Source organism: Hemitrygon akajei, chromosome 7 (genome assembly GCF_048418815.1).
Source record: "Hemitrygon akajei chromosome 7, sHemAka1.3, whole genome shotgun sequence".
Classification (NCBI taxonomy): domain Eukaryota; kingdom Metazoa; phylum Chordata; class Chondrichthyes; order Myliobatiformes; family Dasyatidae; genus Hemitrygon; species Hemitrygon akajei.
The window spans coordinates 107830425-107849858 of record NC_133130.1 but is presented as its reverse complement, the minus strand read 5'-3'; the positions used below and the strand labels follow the sequence as shown (position 1 = coordinate 107849858).

Here is a 19434-nt window from a genome sequence, read left to right as displayed (position 1 = left end):
AGAGAGGAAGGAAGGTAACTGAACTGGCAGTCAGGGAGCACTTCAGCTCCAGTGACCATAATTTTACTAGTTTTAAGATAGTGATGGAAAAGGACAGGGCAGGTCCACAGGTTAGGATGCTAAACTGGAGCAGGGCTAATTTTGGGGGAATTAGGTAGGATTTGCAGAGGTTAATTAGGTGAGCCTGTTTGAAGGGAAAGGAATGAATAATAAGTGGGAGATGTTTAAGAGTGTGATATCAAGAGTCCAGCAGTAGCATACACCTGTTAGGGTGAAGGGAAACTTGCAAGTTCAGGGAAGCTTATTTGACAAGAGATATTGAGGATCTGGTCAAGAAAAAGGAAGTGTGCATAGTGTTTAAGAGGTTGGGGATGAGTGAATACACTAATAGCAATAAAAGGTTAAGATACATTTAAGAGGGAAATCAGAATGGTAAAGAAGTTATGAGATGGATCTGGCAAATAAAGTTAAGGGTAAATCCTAGGAGGTTCCATAGCTATGTTGAGTTAGAAGGTAGCTAGAGAGAGTAGTTTCCCTTAGAGACTAGCAGGGCTGCTTATGTCTTGAACCACAGGAGATGGATGGGATTTTGAATTTTCTCCTCAATGTTTATGAAAAGAAAATTATGGTTGCTCAAGAGATAAGGGGAATAAGTGGAGATATTCTGGAGAACATTAGCAGGGAGAAAGCATTTGCAACCTTATAATGCATTGACATGGATAAATCTGTCTGAGTGCATCCTCAGAATTTGTGAGAGGCTAGAGGAGAAATTGCAGAGGCCATTACGGAGATACTTGCATCATTGTTAGCCACTTGTGAAGACTGGAAGGTGGCTCGTGTTGTTCCATTATTTAAGAAGTGTAGCAAGATCAAGCTGGTCAGCCTGACCTCAGTGGTGGGGAACTCTGAGGGAGAAGCTCTTCCAGTATTTGGATTGTTATGAGTGATGAACAGACCTGATGGACAATGAGGTACAGAGTTAACCATTCCCCTCCTGAGAAACACAAACTATTACTGTTGCTATGCTGACCATGAGAAAGAGAGACGGAAAAATAAGCAAGAACATCGGCGACAGATAAGAGAGAGGGGGAAATTGCTGATTAACCGTATTGTGACTCCTTTTTTGAATTATTTACTGTTTCGCTGCAAGGACAATAGTTTGCTCATAAACATTCCTCAGTGGACTGAAGGAGTGGCCTTATTTGAAGGACACAGTCATTCAGGAGTGATGGATAGCTGAGTCCCCGTTAGTAGGGATAAAAAGACAGGTTTGGAGAGACACCCTTCAGACACGCCAGTGGACACTGATTGAGTGTTGGAACCCACAAGAAAGGTGGGGGCTTCGGAGACTGAACCAGGAGGTCAGTCAGTAAGGCTATCAGTGTAAAAGCAGGGTCGGTGGGGACTTGTGTGTGTGTGTCCACTCATGCCAGAGTGACGAGTCCATCACAGAAGAACGGTCTAGCAGAAGGACGGAGAGGTCATAACTGAATGACCACACTGATACAACGGATTAAGAAAGCAAAGGAAGGTTTGCCTGACTGTAGCTGTTACATCTCGCTCTCTCTCTCTCCAACGATTACAATACAACAACCATAACTACATCAGCACTCATGAACTGAACTGAACTTTATACTTTTCTATGACAATTCATTTACCCCTAGACATCGATAGAGCTTGTTTATTATTGATTATTATTATTCCTACACTTTTAGGTTTATTACTGCTAACTTGTTTAATATGTATATTTGCATTATTGATATGGTTTTTGCTTATTTTTATTAATAAACACCTTTAGTTTGGTACCACCAGACTCTAACGAATTCTTCTTTCTCTGCTGGTTAGACACCCAGTTACGGGGTATGTAACAGGATAGACAGTCAGGAGTAGTCAGCAAAGCTTCGTGTGTGGAAAATCATGATGAACCTTTTAGAGTGTTTTGATATAGATGAGGTTAAGGCAGTAGAAGTGATTTGTTTGGACCTTATCAAAACCTTCACTAAGATCCCACGTGATAGGTTGGTCTGCAAGGTTTGGTCCCTGGAATCCAGGGAGAGCAAATGAATACAAAATTGGCTTAGAGTTGGGAAGCAGATGGTGGTGGTTGAATGTTGTTTCTTGGAATGGAGGCCAGTGACTAGTGGTGTGTTGCATGGGTCATTGTTGGAACCCTTGAAATTTGTTATCTATATAAACATTTTGGATGAGAAGGTACGAGGCTTGATCAGCAAATTTTGGGATGATACAAATTAAGAGGTCTTACTTATAGTAAAGACAGTTATAGATTACAGGGGATCTTGATCAGTTAGAGCAGGGTTAGGCAACCTTAAGCACAAATCATTTGCTAGCATGCATTATTCATTAACTTGAGGCAATACATAACTAGATGTATTTAAATGGATAATTGCCACATTTCAAGTTTTTTATGGCATTTATCTGGCCCACCATCTGCTCATTAATACGCGATCCAGCCCACAGAGGCAAAAAGGTTGCCGACCCAAGTTAGAGAAATAGATTTCTCTAGGCAAATAGATCTCAGTGCAGTATGAGGCAATGCATTTGTTAACTGGAAAGCCTGCAGAAAAGATTTACAAGAATCTTACCTGGACTACGTGCCTGATTAGTAGCAAAAAGCCAGGCTGGATTTTAATTCCTTGGAGCATAGGAGATTAAGGGGTGACCTCATAGAAGTTTGTAGAATCATGAGGAGCATAGATAAGTTGCATGGTAGCAGTCTTTTCCCTAGGAAATAGGAGTCTAAATCTAGGGGGCATACGTTTAGGATGAGAGGAGAAAGACTTGAAAGAGACAAGAGGTAACTTTTCATATAGAGGATGGTGGATGTAGCCAGAAGAATAATCTGGTTAGAAATAGTCAGTATGCTTTTGTGAGGGGCAAGTCGTGTCTCACGAGCCTGATTGAATTATTTGATGATGTGACAAAATGCATTGATGTAAGCAGAGCACTGGACGTGAAGCATATGGACGTTAGTAAGGCATCTGATAAGGCTCCCCATTGTAGCTTAGATTCAGGTAAAATTGGATGTGTGGATACAGAATTGGCTTACCCATAGAAGGCAGAAGATGGCAAGAAGTATGTAGAAGCTTTAGAGCAGGTGCAGTTCAGATTCATCAGGATGCTGGCTGGACTAGAGGGCATACCTTAAGAAGAAAGGTTAAGCAACCTAAGGTTTTTCTCTTTGAAGCGAGGGAGGATGAGAGGTGACTTGATAAAGGTGTACAAAATGAGAAGAGGCATAGATAGAGTGGATAGCCAAAGGCATTTTCCTGGGTGGAAATAGCTAATACACAAGGGTATAATTTTAAGTTGATTAGAGAAAAGTAATTGGAGTAAAGGGGGTTGTCAAAGGTAAGTTCTGTACAGAGAGTGGTGGGTCATAGAAAGCACTGCCAGGTAGAGGGGTTCAGGCAGGTATATTAGGGACATTTAAAAAAAAACCTCTTAGGTAGCCACATGGATGATAGAAAAATAGAAGATTGTTTAGGAGGTAAGAGTGAGATTGATCATAGAGCAGGTTCAAAGATCAGCACAACATCATGGGCCAAAGGGCCTGTACAGTGCTGTTCTATCCATGTTATATCTTCTATGTGCACCTTAAACTTACACTGACTAGTTTAATACAAACTAAATAGACATGTTCTGCAAACTCATTATCCAAATTGCACTTGATTTTTCCAGTGTAGAATGGGCCTTCTTCCTCTTCTCTCTCCAATAACCAGGATCCAAGCACTCCTTCCAGGTGAAGAGTAATTCAATTGCACAATTTTCCAATTTAGTACACTGTGTTCTTTGCTCACAAAGTAGTTTCTCTACAGTTTCATCACCCTGGATGTTACAGTTCTTAAAGTACACATCTAGATCCTACATGAATCATAGTCATAGGAAATAAAGCATGGGCCCTTGGGCCCATTGAGTCCATGCCAACCATGGTCTACTCTACACTCATGAAGTCAATCTATGCCTCTCATCCTGTACACCTCTATCAAATTTTCTCTCATCCTCTGCTTCAAAGAGAAAGCCTAACTCATTCAACCTATCTTCATAAGACATGCTCTCTAATCCAGACAACATCCTGGTAAATCTCCTCTATAATGAGGCAACCAGAACTGAACGCAATTTTCCAAATGTGGTTTAACCAAGGTTTTAATAGAGTTGCAATATTACCTCATGGTACTTGTACTCAATCCCCTGACAAATGAAGGCCAACACACCATATGCCTTCTTAACCACCCAAACACTTGCACAGCAACTTTGAGGGATCTACGAACGTTGAACCTAAGATCTTGCTCTTTCTCCACACTCCGAAGAATTTTGCCATTAACCCCACATTCTGACTTCAAATTGAACCTTCCAAAGTGAATCACTTCATTGAGTTGAACTCCATATGCCGCTTCTCAACCCAGCTCTGCATCCTGTCAAAGTCCCAGTGTAATGTATGAGAACCTTCTGCACTATCCACAACTCCACCATCCTTTGTGTTATCCACAGATTTGTGAAATCACCCTCAACTTTCAGAGATTATCTCTGATGGCAGTCTGAGTAGTTGAGGATGTTTTGTCCTCAGTTTGTTTTTCGCATTGATAATGTAAGCAAGATCTGATTTCTTCACAAATCCAAAGTTTACTGTAGCGTGCTGAATACAGCAAACTGTGACCATTCTGGAGTCAGTCTGGAGGATACTGAGGGTAGCTTCAGATCAATCAAGCAATCAATGGGCGTAGGGAGGGGATGACCTTTGTGGGTTTATAAAATTATTAGATGCATAGATGGGGTAATAGTTTTTTTTTTCCAGAGTAGGAGAGTCTTAAACTAGACAGCATAGGTTTAAGATGAAAAGAGAAAAGATTCAGAGAGGATCAAAAAAGAGAGTTTGACAGGAATGTGAATAGGTTCGGAGAGATATGGGTCGAATAAAGCCAAATGGGACTAGCCTTGGTAGGCATGGATGAGTTGGGTTGAAGGGCCTGATTTTGTGTTGTATTACTCTGCGACATCAGTCCCACTCTCTCAGGAATCCACCTTGTAGGACTTCTTAACACTCCCTCCACGGCAAAAACATTCTTCCTCGGATAAGGGGACCATAACTGCTGACGTATCTGGGCAGGGTCTCACCAAGCACTTGTACCACTGCAGCAAGTCATCCTTGCTGCTGGTCTCAAATCCTTTTGCAATGAAGACAATACAATCTTTGCATCCCTAAACATGACCTTCTGCTTTATTTAGAGATAAAGCGTGAAATAGGCCCTTCATGGGACGTTTTACAATAACCAATTAACTAACTAATCTGTACATCTTTGGACTGTGGAGGGGAAACCAGAGCACTGAAGGAAGCCCACACATTCCAGAGGGAAGATATACCCCTTACAGAGGATGTCAGGATTGAACTCTGAACTTCAACACCCCAAACTGTAATAGCATCAGGGCATTTATAGTCCATTATTCAATTGCCAATCAACACAATCAATATCATGTGGTAATTTTATTTAACAATCCTTTACACTGCACCTTAATAAAGGCCTTTCCTGAAGTCCAAACCCATCACATCCACTGAGCTCACTGGATAAAACATTATAAAAATTCTAAATTATAAAGAATTATTTATCTTTCATAAAACTACATTGTATCTAATTCTAGTCTTTTGCTTTATTAAACCTAATGTCATTAATCTATGCAAATAAACCTTTTTGTTTTAAGAAATTGCTTGCACCAGAATCTGAACTAAGATATTGGCTCCAGACAAGCAAACTTGAATGTTTGAAATATTACTAAGGGAATACTACAAACATTCAACTAATAGTCATAGAAAAGTACAGCACAGAAACAGGCTTTTCAGCCCATCTAGTATGTACCAAACCATTTAAACTGCCTACTCACATTGACCTGCACTGGGACAACCGTCCACACCCCTACCCTGCACTGGGACCATATCCTCCATACCCCTACCATCCATGTACCTATCCAAATTTCTCTTAAACGTTGAAATCGAGCACACATGCACCACTTGTGCAGGCAACTCATTCCACACTCTCACAACCCTCATGTTAGAACATAAAATAGTACAGCACATTACAGGCCCTTCGGTCCACAATGTTGTGCTGACCCTCAAACCTTGCCTCCCATATGACCCACCCACCTTAAATTCCTCCATATACCTGTCTAGTAGTCTCTTAAACTTCACTAGTGTATCTGCCTCTACCACTGACTCAGGCAGTGCATTCCACGCACCAACCACTCTCTGATTGAAAAACCTTCCTCTAATATCCCCTAATATTATTCCTCTAATATCACCTTAAAATGTTCACCCTTAACCTGTGACCTCCAGTTGCAATCCCATCCAATCTCAGTGGAAAAAGCCTTTCATTTATCTTATCTATACCCCTCATAATTTTGTAGACCTCTATCAAATCTCCTCTTAATCTTATATGCTCCAAGGAATAAAGCCCTAATCCATTCAATTTTTCCATATAACTCAGGTCCAGATCCAGCAACATTCTTGTAAATTACCTCTGTACTTTCAACCTTATTGACATCTTTCCCGTAGGTACGTGACCAAAACTGCACTCAATACTCCAAATTAGGCCGCACCAATATAACATCCCATCTCCTGTACTCAATACATTGATTTAGTAAGGCCAATGTGCCGAAAGGTTTCTTTACGACCATATCAACCTGGGACGCCACTTCCAATTAATCATGGACCTGTATTCCCACATCCCTTTGTTCTGCCGCACCCCTCAGTGCCCTACCGCTCACTGTGTTAGACCGGCTTCACATTTCATAATTGGATTTACAAATAAGGAATTTATTTCACGCATTTCGTTAACATATATTCTGAACGAACTACATTGTTGGTTCTGATCACATTTTTTTATTTCTAGAATCGTCAACTTGTACAGCTGAGAAACGGATCTTCCACGTGTAAACATCAGCTGCCTAACCCGCTAACATTTACCATTGGTTCCTAATAGTTTGCATGAACTACACGTTAGGAGTTTGAGGGGATTTTGTATGTCACCAAAGACGATCAAATTAATGCAGATGTAATATGGAGAACATTCTGACTGGTTGCATTGCCTAGTGTAGCGGGGCCATTGCACAGGATTGGAAAAAGCTGCAGAGGGTTGCAAACTCGGCCAGTTCAATCTCGGGCACTAACCCGACCACCATCAAGGATATCTTCAAAAGGCAATGTCTCAAATAGGTGACAACCATCGTTAAGTGATATTCGTTTTGCGCAGCAGTACAATGCAATACTGTAAGAAATAGTTGATTTGTGTGGAATAGTGAGGCAGCGTTCGTGGACCGTTCAGAAAGCTGATGGCGGCGGCGGAGGAGAAGCTGTTCCTAATATGCTGGATGGGTGCATCCGCCTGACGGTAACGAGAAGAGGAAATGTCCCGGGTAGTGCGGATCCTTCGTGAAGGATGCCGCCTCTTTGCGGCATCTCCTTTTAAAGATGTGGTGGAGACTAGTGACGCATTCATCTGATTTTTTATATATAGGTCTGGCGTGTTGCCTGAGCCCCGCAAAGGACGGGCGGCACACGGACCGACCGACCGGACTCGGGAGAGCGAGCGAGCGACCGACCGACCACCCGCGCCTGAGGGGACGAGCGGTTACCCAGAGTGCCCCGCGCGCTGCCCGCCCTTCCGCCGCGCCCGCGCTCCAAGATGGCTGCAATGGACGGTGCGTTGAATGTGTTGGGCCAGCGGTCGTCGGGAGACACGGTCCGGACACAGAACGGTGAGAAGGAGTGGGTCTCCTCGTTGGGGTGGGTGGGTGGGTATGATGGCGAGAACGCGGGGTGGGGGGGGGGGAAGGAAGCGCGGCCCTACGGTACACACGTGGTTGGGAATGTTCCAGAACCTTCTGTAGACCGGGAGAGGCAAGAGGGGAGAGCTGGTGGGCCCCGGCAGAGTCTTGGAGGGGGAGACGTGGTCGGTGCTCCTTGTCACGGTGCTGTGTCTGCTGCAGTCGCTCTCTGCACCTCAGCAGGGCTCAGTGATGTCTGAAAGAACAGCGAGGGTTTCTGGTCATGGAAACAGCGTTCCTCCATCACCTCCTCTGCCTACTGTAGTCAAGGTATCACGCCTTGGATCTGATTGAACTTAGCCCACCCATCTATACTGTATTTTACCGTTTCAGAATACAACTTTTAAGTTTTAAGATAATTTAATATCAGCTGAAATTCCAACTATATATTTTGGGTGAATGTACAGTATAATTAAAAAAAAAACCCTTATTTAAAATCTTGCCGATATATTGTAGATCCAACCCTTTGGTTTCTGATGAGCCCCACTACTTGTATTTTTAGAATATCTTGAGACTTTCCTTAACCTGATCTGTCAGTAATATTTGTACTAGCGTCCCTCTACACTCTCTACTCCTTAAAATCTAGAGTTACTTGGGCTTAACTGTGTTATCAGAGCCTGTCACTTCTATGTGCACTACATATCTGATACATAGTATTATTCACCTGCTGTGTTAAATTGGCCTTGTTGAGGAGGTTTACTAATACATTGTATTGATTTTTTATTATTATTCACAGCATGGAGGGGTGTTATTTTTGTACAACCTCCTCAACTACATTTCACTACCTACTGTGGTTTCCATGTGGGTCCAAGAAAACCAGTCAAATTAAACACATTGTGGAGAATGGTGATAATTTTTTAAATTCAAAAATTTATGGACAATTGCATCCTTCATGGAATCATAGAGATTCAGAAGACCTATTCTGCCATCTTCCCACTTTTCATGTATTATGGCACATTTAAGTGTACAATGGGTTTTGATTGGAAATGTGGGAAAAATTTCTATCTGTATATGGTTTGAGGGGTGAGGTGGGGAGTTCTTGATTCCTAATGGGCAACTTACTTTTGAGGGGGGGGGGTAGAGGTGGGGAGGAACTCAACAAGTTGAGTAGCATTGATGGGAGGAAAGGAATTGTCAGGGTTTTGGGTTGAAGCACTGCATCGGAAGAGGAATGGGCTCCACCAGGGTTCGAGTGCCCAAGACGAGCAATCGCCAAAAAGATCGGTGCAAAAAACTTGTCATGATGACGCCCCGACGACTCCATCAGGAGTTAAGGGTGCGCACGCATGCACACACTCTCACTCTGCATCGGGACTCTCCGTAGTGAATTAATTTCCTCAATTTATCCCACTCCTCTTTATTGTGGTACTTGGAAATATTGTGTGCTTGGTTTTAGTGCCATCAGGTTGGGGGCTACTGTTCTCTGTCCTTCTGTCCTCTTCCATCAGACTTCCCAGCTCTTTACTTCATCCCTCCCCCTTCAGGTTTCGCCTATCACCTTGCGTTTCGTTCTCCCCTCACCTCACCTTTTAAATTCACTCATCTTTTTTTCTCCAGTCCTGCCATGGTCTTAGCCTGAAATGTCAACGATACTCTTTTCCATTGATGCTGCCTGGCCTGCTGAGGTCCTCCAGCATTTTGTGTGTGTTGAAAGGATACAAGTTAATACTTTGCCATAATTGAGATGAAAATGAAGCCTGGAAAAACTCTAAAATGATCTTTCAGTACCTGAAAAGTTGTTTCTAACAGATTTTGACCGATTTTTCAATTTTTAATTTCAGGTTTCCAGCATCTTGGTTTGCCCTTAGTTGTATTGGTATAGAACAATTACTGAAGGGTTGGATATTTTATTTCAGTTGTTTATTCTAGTTTGCCATCTTGCACTGAAAGCTTTTTCTTGTGTTTTTTATGTACAGTGATGGCAGCAGCCTCCATTGCCAATATTGTGAAAAGCTCCTTGGGACCAGTTGGTCTGGATAAAATGTTGGTGGATGATATTGGCGTAAGTAGAGTTCATTACATTGTTGATGCACTCTTATGAGCAAAGGGATGAAGCAGGAAAGGGGAGAAGTTAGCGGGTTGGGAGGGATGAATTCAGGCAGGCCAAGTGGTGGTGTGTCGATGCAGTTGGGCCAGATGGGAGAGAGTTGGGCAGGAGGCAACACCTTTGGCAGCCAGAATCAAGTGTGAAGGGAATTGTGTTTGGTCCACTTGTTAAACATTCTGGGTTCCTATTGATGCAGTCTTGTCATGTTGTTTGAAATGTTAAAGTATTTAGAAAGTAATCATTCAGATTTGACCATGGTTTGTCAGTCACAATGAGGATGTGGTTTGGGATTCCACTTAGTACAGTGTTTGGAAAAGGGAAATATGACGGAACAGTAAAGTAGAGTGCAGACCCTTTGGCCCAGATATTGTGCCAGGATCAATTTAATCCTTCCTTCCCATGTTCCTCCATTTTTCTTTCATCCATGTGACTATGCAAGAGTCTCTAAAATGACTGCAATGTATCTGCCTCTACCACCACTTATGACAGTGCATTTCATGCACCCACCGCACTCTGTGTTTTTAAAAAAAAAAAGCTTGGACATTCTCAATACTTCTCTCCAATCGCCTTAAAATTGTACCTTTTTTTAGCTATTTCCACCCTGAGGAAAGGCACTCTTATGAATGCCTGCCTTGTGGAATTCCGAAAGCATAAATATCTAGATATTGGCTCTGTGCAGCAAAATGAATCAGCACAGAAGTTTTAGGTGAATGTGCGTTCAACAATTCACTCACTTTCTGTTCTGATTATGGATTAACAATTGAAATGTAAGCAGCTTCTTTCTCTACATATGCTGCCTTTGCTAATGAGCATACGAGGTTCTTTCTAAATGTTACTACTGATGTCATAATGCAGTACAAAGCTGAATTAAACATTCTCTTCTGACTGTGCATTATCCATATCCCTCTGCTTCCTGTATATTCATGTGTCTGTCTAAACCATCTAATGCCAATGTTGTATCTGCTTCCACCACTCCCTCTGGTAGTTTATTCCAGGCACCCACCACTCTGTGTAAAAAGAAACTTGGCCCACAGGCCTCCTTTAAGCTCCTTTAAAAACATACTGTCTGTGCACCCAATCTATGCCTCATAATCTGAAAAAAATCTTCCACCAGGTTTCCTCTCAGTCTGACACTCCAGAGAAAACAATCCAGGGTTGTCCAAATTCTCGTTACTCTCTAATCCAGACAGCATCCTGGTAAACCTCCTCTGCTCCCCTTCTAAAGCCTCAATATCCGTCCTGTAATGAGCTGACCAGAATACTCCCAAGTTTGAGGTAACTAAGATTTTATGTGGCTGCAATGTGGCTTTCTGATTCTTATACTTAATGACCTGACCAATGAAGGCAAGCATGGCATATACCTTCTTTACATGTGTGACTACTTTCAGGGGTCTATGGTTTTGGACCCCAAAATCCCTCTAGAGCAGGGGTTCCCAATCTTCTTTATGCCAGTGAGCCCCTTCGTTAATCAAGGGATCCATGGACCCCAGGTTGGGAGCCTCTGCCCTAGATCACTTCTGTTAAGGGAATTGCCATTTGGCTCCCTTACATTAAACCTCTTAAAGTGCAGCACCATACGCTTGATCAGATAATATTCCAGCTGTCATTTCTCCCACCCATATTAATTTTTTATTTAGAGCTTTGGCATAGTAACAGGCCCTTCCAGCCCATTGTACCTATGTAACAGATTAACCCACTTACCCATACATCTCATTAATTGTTGTCTTTTGACAGCTCTCCACACTGTCCACAACTCCACCAATCTCTGTGTCATCGGCAAATTTGCTAACTCATCCATCTACGTTTTCGTCCAAATCGTTTATATAACAAATAACCATCACCAATTTCTATGGAATCATGGACCTTCAGCTAGAATGACACCTTTCCATCACTACCCTTGTGTTCTTTGGGCAAGCCAGTCTTGTGGGTAAATCCAAACTGCCAGTTTATCATTGTTGAAGACCTGAGACAGAAGAGGCTACAGATGTTTGAAATTGTCAAAGACTTTCTATCATTACATGATGATATAGTCACTGAAGCATTAAGTATAGCGGTAGTTGGCACTGATAGACATAATCCAAAGGGGAGAAAATTGTGCTTTGTGGAAATGTGTGTTTTATGAATTGTAGGCTAAAATGTGTTCAATGCTATTTTCAGTAGCACATAAAAATTGAGATTTTGCCAGTGAGCATTTAATATTTAATTGTTTTCAGTAGCAGCACTGTATGTAAGCAGTGATTTGGGGCTAAGAGAAAAATATTGTGTTAAGGTTTCAATGAAAGTGTGATTTTAAATGAGCTGGGGGAATGAAATAAATCCCAATGTTCAGAATACTTCCAAATGGTACATTCTTCGGATCTTCTACAGGATGTCACCATCACTAATGATGGGGCTACAATTCTCAAACTGCTTGAAGTAGAGCATCCAGCTGCCAAGGTATTATGTGAATTAGCAGAGCTTCAAGACAACGAAGTAGGAGATGGTACAACATCGGTGGTGAGTACATTTTTATCAGAATTCAAATTAACATTTCAATAATGCTATAGTAAATGTTTATTGATTTTCTGCAATATTTTGATTGGTTTGTTTATTTTACCACAAAATGAAGGGTGGTTTGTATGTACAGTAAGTTCCAAGATTCAGGATTCTAACTAATCTGTTGTCTATATGCAGTCTGTATGTTGATAGCAATGAAATATTTATTGAATAAGTTTACATGTGAATGCTAACTTGGTTAGTTTTAATCAAAAATGGGGTTTAAGCAACAAATATGATGCCTTTTACTCAGGATCAGGGGTGATAAGCTTGATGACTATGGGTCTGAGTGCCTAAAATCAGTGGTGGGAAAGTTGTTGGGGAATGGGATTGATCTATAGATGGAAGGATGGGGATTAATTGAAGGCAGTGTGGCTTTGTTTTGGGGACATCGTGTCTGATCATTTTCATTTCATTTTAAAATCTTTATTAATTATTGAAGATTAACAAAGATAAAGTCAATATGTCGTTATATACAATAAGGAATTAAATTAGCAAGTAACTGATTAACAAAGCTAATCAATATATCAATAGTAATAAGAGAAAATAAAATGTTAAGAATTCTGATCATTTTGATTATTTCAAAAAGGCAACAAAATGTGTTCCTATGTAGTTGATAAGGTGTACATGAGCTTCAGTAAGGTCTCTGACAAGGTATCCCATGGGAGATTGGTCCAAATGGCCTGTGGTATCCAGTGCAAGTTTTAGATTAGATTCAAAATTGGTTTGGGAGTGAGGGAAAGTGATGGAGGGTTGTTTGTGATCAGAGAGTTTAACCGGTGGATGTTTAACAGGGATGTATGTGGAACCCTTGGTCTTGCCAAATCTAGTTAGTTTGATTATAATTTCAAGACTCGTATGGAAAAGGATAAAACTGGCCCATGGGTTAAGATTCTAAACTGAGGAAAGACCAATTCTGATGGCACCAGAAACTATCTGGCAGGTGTGGGTTGGGATAGATTGTTTTGTAGCAAAGGAATGCTTGTAAGTGGGAGATCTTCAGAAGTGAAATATTGAGAGTACAAAGTTTGCATGATCCTGTAAGAATAACAGGCAAGGCTGCCTGGTTTAGGGAACATTGGTTTTTGAACGGCAGCAAGGAACGAATGGAGTGCGTGAGGACGATGAGATATTCGAGAACACTTCGCCACCATGTCTACTTGTGACACCACTTTCAGGAAATCGTGTACTTGTTGAACAGAGGGACCTGGGAGTACAATGCAATTCATGGCCGGTGAAAGTCCACCCCTCATTTGTCTTGCCAAAAGGCAGAACCTCACACTTCTCCAAATTCAACTTCATTTGCCATTCCTCGGCCTTCTTACCCAGCTGATAACGATCCTTCTGTAAATCCTAATAGCCATCTTCATGGTCAACAGCACCGTTTTTTCACTGTCACCTACAAGCTTATTAAGCACACCCTATATTCTCATCCAGATTGTTAATATAGATAATAAATACCAGTGGACTAGCACTGAGTGGACTAGCACTGGTAAGCACCAAAAAGCAATCTTCCATCATCATCCTCTGCTTCCTACCATCAGGCTGATTCTGTACCCTGTTAGCAATGATCCACTTAGTAGGCTACAATGGAAAGTGGACCCCATTCTGGAACCTTATCAAAGGCCTTACTGAAGTCCATGTAGACCTTCTCTACTGTCCTTCTCTCCTCAACCTTGGTTACTTCAAAATATCCAATCAAGTTCATGAGATATGATCTTCAAAGCACAAAGCCCTAATGAAGCCCTGTATTTCCAAATGCTAATATAACTTTCCCACCAGAATCCCTTCTAGTAACTTACCTAATGTGGATGTTAGATTTATTAGTCTACACTTAATCAGATTTTTCTTTGCCACCCTTTTTAAATTGGGGTGCAACATTAACCACCCTCCAGTCCTTCTGGCACTCCACCCATGAATAAAATTGGTGCAAATGTCTCAAGTGGGGCTTCTGCAATTTCTTCTATAGCATCCCACAGTGTCCTTGGGTACACTGGATCTGGCCTTCGAGATTAATCAACTTAAGCTTTAAGGCATCCAGCAGTTCCTCTGCTACAATATAGACTATTTCCAAGCCCTCCCTATTCAGAAGTCTTCATGTCCTTCTCTGCTGTAAAAAAGGGGAAAAGGCTTGTTGAGGACCTTGCCAATCTATGGCTCCTCACAAAAATGTCCTGCTCGGTCTTTGAGAGGCCCTTTCCTTTCTAAGACCTATATTATTTGTGTGTCAAAGATGCTGCCTGCATATAACTACCGTTTTTTTTCTCTCTTTTGAGCACTAGATCAAGCAAAAATTATGGGCAGCAAGTGTTAACTTGTGACTTCTTGTATTGTCTTTAATGCAGGTTATTATTGCTGCAGAGCTTTTGAAGGGTGCAGATGAATTGGTCAAACAAAAAATTCATCCAACATCAATCATTGGTGGTTATCGCCTTGCTTGCAAGTAAGTTCTGGCTGAAAAATTAATTTAAAAATTCACTGGGATAAAGACAGTACAATTTCTTGTTTACAGTATGCAGTATTGATTTGAATAAGTTATTAGTTTTTCATGCAAAAGATTCCTTGTACAAATACAGAAGTTGATGTTTGCCTAATGCAAGTGAGTGGGCAAGTGGCATTTAAGCAAGCTTTGAGTTTATTAAATCCATTTTTAATTAGAAATATTGACAATGTTAATAATACAGGACAACTAAAGGCTGAAAACATGAGGTAACCAGAAGTGAACCCGGGAAGTAGAAAGAGAAATTCACAACAATTATTTGATATAATACACGTTATATCTTTATAATAATCTTGTAAATAGATTTAACCTAGTAACACTTTTTAAATAAACTTTTTGTTTGGCAAATTCATGCCATTTACAGTCTTTTGTGCTTGCCCTTTCCCAGTGTTATAGTCCCTTTGGTCTAATTCATCCACATTGATCAAGGTGTCTAACTGAATTTTTTGCACTTGCCAGTGTTCCTTTGAATTACTCCTATCCATGTCACTGCCCCAAGAGTCTTTAAAAGTTGTAATTATATATGATCCACCACCTACTCTCTTGTTCCCCTTAAAATCTTGCCCTTCTCATTTTAAGCCTATATACCCTCTAGCTTTAGACATTTTTACCTGGAGTAAAAAAACTAGGGGAATAGACCTTATCTGTGCCCTTAATGATCTTATAAATGTCTATAAGTTCACCCTTCAGCCTCCTTCCATCCATGGAAAACAGCCAGCCTATTCAATATCTCCTTGTAATTTTGATTATTCAGTACCAGTAACATCCTTGTGAATCTTTTTTGCACCATCTGGCTTAATCACATATTATACATATCCTATAATGTGGACAGAACTGCACAAAATAGCTCAGTTATGATCTCAGCAACATCTTGTGCAGCTATGTCATAACATCGCAATTCAATGCCCTGCCTAATAGGCAAGTCTGTTGCCGATTTTATGGAAGCTCTACTTATACTGTATTGCCAGGATACAGTGCTCCCAAGTACATTGTGTGTATTCTGCCCTGGTTTAACTTTCCAAACTGGATTATTTTGTACATGTCTAAGTTAAATTCCAACAGCTCACTTTCCCAGTTATGTGGAAAATTGTTCCCATGCTGCTGTTGTGTTTGGTTGTTTTGTCCTTTCTATAAATCGTTAGGGCTGACCCTTAACGATCTCTTCCATCTAAATATATATTTCATCATTGATCTGATGTTAGACATTTCACAGTATTTCAAACACAGAAGTTGATCAGTACTATTAGTGTTTCCTCATAGGCCTTATGCACTTAAAAAAAACCAAAGTGCATGTGATGATTTGTTATATTAGTCAGTGTAGTCATGATTTTAAAGTATACCTGAATTTTAATTTAGAAACTTGCATCGCTGAATAACATCTACTTGTTAAAATGAAATGAACATTTCAAAAACCCACATCGTTTGGCTGGCTTGACATGCATTGCCATGCTAGTTATTATTTGTGGGGAGAAAAATATTGCCATTCATAACATTGTGCTGAATTTATTTCTGCATGACATTATGTGGCTGTACATAGATCTAAGCAATCTGGATGACAATGTGTTAACTACAGAGGACACCAAGATTGGGGGTGTAATGGACAGCAAGGAAGACTATCAGAACTTGCAGCAGAATCTGGACCAGCTGAAAAGTGGCAGGTGGAATTTAATGCAGGCAAGTGTGAGGTGTTGCAATTCGTAAGGACCAACTAGTATAGGTCTTACACAGTGGGTGGTAGGGCGCTGTGGAGTGCAGTAAAGCAAAGGGATCTGGATATGCAGGTCCATAATTCATTGAAAGTGGCATCACAGGTAGATAGGGTCGTTAGGAAAGCTTGGCCTTCATAAATCAAAGAACTGAGTACAGAAGATGGGGTGTTATGTTGAAGTTGCATAAGACATTGGTGAGGCCTAATTTAGAGTATTGTCTACAGTTTTGTCACATACCTACAGAAAGCTGAAACTGTATAAGGATGTTGCCAGGTCTGAGCTATAAGGAAAGATTGAATAGTTTAGGACTTTATTCCTTGGAATGTAGAAGATTACGAGGAGATTTAATGATGTACAAAATTATAAGGGGTATTGATAGGGCAAATCCAAGCAGACTTTCTGCTGAGGTTGGGTGGGATAGCAGCCAGAGGTCATGGGTTAAGGGTGAAAGGTGAAAAGTTTAAGGGGAACATGTAGGAAAACTTCTTCACTCTGCTATGAGTGTGGAATGAGCTGCCAGCACAAGTGCTGCGTGTGAAGTCAATTTCGACATTTCGGTTAAGAAAAATTTAAATGCGTACATGGATAGAAGGGGTATAGAGAGCTATGGTCCCAGTGCAGGTTAAAGGGAACGGGCAGTTTAAATGGTTCAGCATGTATGAGATGGGTCCAAAGGACCTGTTTTTGTGCTGTACTTTTCTATGACTATGACTAAATGATATTTCATGGCCTATATTGCCCATTCTGTTGCTCCTTTTAATACTCAGTTAGACTCCCTCTGTCCCTTACAAAGATTCAGCTATTTATAGTTGTCAACATCTTTCATATGTTTTCATCAAACTTTTAGCATCCCTTGTCATTCAGGATTTTCTAATCTTAATATAGTTGCATTCCTCCCTCGTGTTGCCCCTGATCTTTCTCCCTATTAAAAGTTGCCCCCAATCTGCTTTCTCCAGATCCTGTCATATGTTATTGAAATGACCATATCTTAATTTAGGACCCGAACTACCTTGAAACTTAAGTCATTGAGTCACACAGAAGGGAAGCAGGCTCTTTGCCCCAACTAGTCCATGTTGACCATGATTCCCATCTAAACAACCCTATCTATTTCTCTCTAAGATCATCCCTCAATTTCTTATGTTTCAAAGTATAAAGTTCCAATCTGCTCCACATCTCTCTAGCATAACAAGAAATTAGGTGCTAAGTTAAAGGACAGGACTTGAGATTTGTGATCTCAGGATTGTTCTTTGGTCTGGTCCTCTGCTTGAGATTCTAAATTGGAGAATGACCAATTTTGGTGATAGCAGGAAGAATCTGGTACGTGTGGATTGCGTCAGGTTGCTTTCTGGCAAAGGTGTACATGGTAAGTGGGAGGCTTTCAAAGGTGAAATCTTGAGAGTACAGAGTTTGTATGTCCCTGTCAGATTAAGAAGCAAAGACAGGTTTAGGGAACCTTGGTTTTCAAGAGATACTGAGGCCCTGGTTAAGGATAAAAGAGGAGTTGCATAACTGGTACAGGCAGGTAGGAATAAATGCGGCACTTGAGAAGTTTAAGAAATGCAAGAGAATAAACGAAAAAGAAGTCAGGAGGGCTTAAAGGCATGAGGTTGCTCTACCACACAAGGTGAAGAAAAATCCTAAGGGATTCTACAGATACGTTAAGAGCAAAAGGATTGCAAAGGACAAAATTTGTCTTCTCAAAGATCAGAATGGTAATCTGCGTGGAGCTAAAAGAGATGGGGGAGATTTTAAATGGGTGTTTTGCATTTGTATTTATTGTGTGGCGGACACAGAATCTAATGAAGTGAGGCATGGACCGTAGACAGGTTATAGAGGAGGAGGTGCTTGCTTTCTTGAGGCAAGTTTGGATAAATCCAGGGCCTGACAAGGTGTTCCCTTGAACTTGTAGGGGGTCTAGTTCAGAAGCTGCAGGGCCTTAGCTGAGATAAAGTAATTTAAAACGTCATTACGCACTGATGAGGTGCCAGAGGATCCGTGGATAGCTAATGTTGCTCCGTTGTTTACAAATGTGCTAAGAGTAAGTTGGGAAATTAGGCTGGTGAGCCTGCCATCAGCAGTGGGTAAATTACTTGAAATTACTTCAGGGGGTCTGGATATATAAGTACAGTAGAATCTGGTTAATTGGGACACATCAGGATTGGTATATTATGGCCCAATTAAATGGCTGCCCTAATTAGCTAAAGTTTTATGGAACACACACAAAATGCTGGTGGAATGCAGCAGGCCAGGCAGCATCTATAGGAAGAAGTACAGTGGACGTTTCGGATCGAGACCCTTCATCAGGACTAACTGTAAATGAAGTCAGTTCCTGTAGCATAGACAGATGAGATCTGCAGTAAGATCCAACAGCCAGAAATGCGATTCTGCAATGCTCAGTGGAGATCGAAGAGTATGGTGGGGCACAGAAGTAGTCATGGTCATCCATTACAGCCAAGGAAGACCTTAGTTGTGACAACTACTCATACCTCTGGACCAGGACTTCTGAGGTCCAGAGAGTGGAACTGCCCCAGTGAAATGGCTTTTCCACTTTTTCAAAACTCTCCCGCACAGGTTTTCCTGAAATTGTCGAATACAACTGACAACCATCAGCAAATGAACAAAATCAGTGCAGGCGCCTATTGCAAATAATGGACTACCTTCTTAGAATGCTTTTGATTTTTATTCTCAAAATCTTCATTTTCATTGTAACATTCAAGATGGCTGTCAATATCTTCAAATTCCTGTTCTTACTCCACTTTGGGAGTAAGAACAGGAAGGCACATTATTATCTGAACGGTGTAGAGTTAGGT

At 41.1% G+C, this 19434-nt stretch overlaps 1 protein-coding gene across 1 annotated transcript in view; it reads left to right on the top strand.

The window, feature by feature from the left end:
• Positions 1 to 7611: 7611 nt before the first annotated feature.
• Positions 7612 to 19434, top strand: part of tcp1 (t-complex 1) — a 32467-nt gene continuing 20644 nt past the window's right edge. Inside the window, exons 1-4 of the mRNA XM_073051660.1 lie at positions 7612 to 7764; positions 9750 to 9835; positions 12248 to 12376; positions 14761 to 14858. Of these exons, the coding sequence (XP_072907761.1) occupies positions 7692 to 7764; positions 9750 to 9835; positions 12248 to 12376; positions 14761 to 14858 (386 nt within the window). The 5' untranslated portion in view covers positions 7612 to 7691. The remainder of the gene's footprint in view (positions 7765 to 9749; positions 9836 to 12247; positions 12377 to 14760; positions 14859 to 19434) is intronic.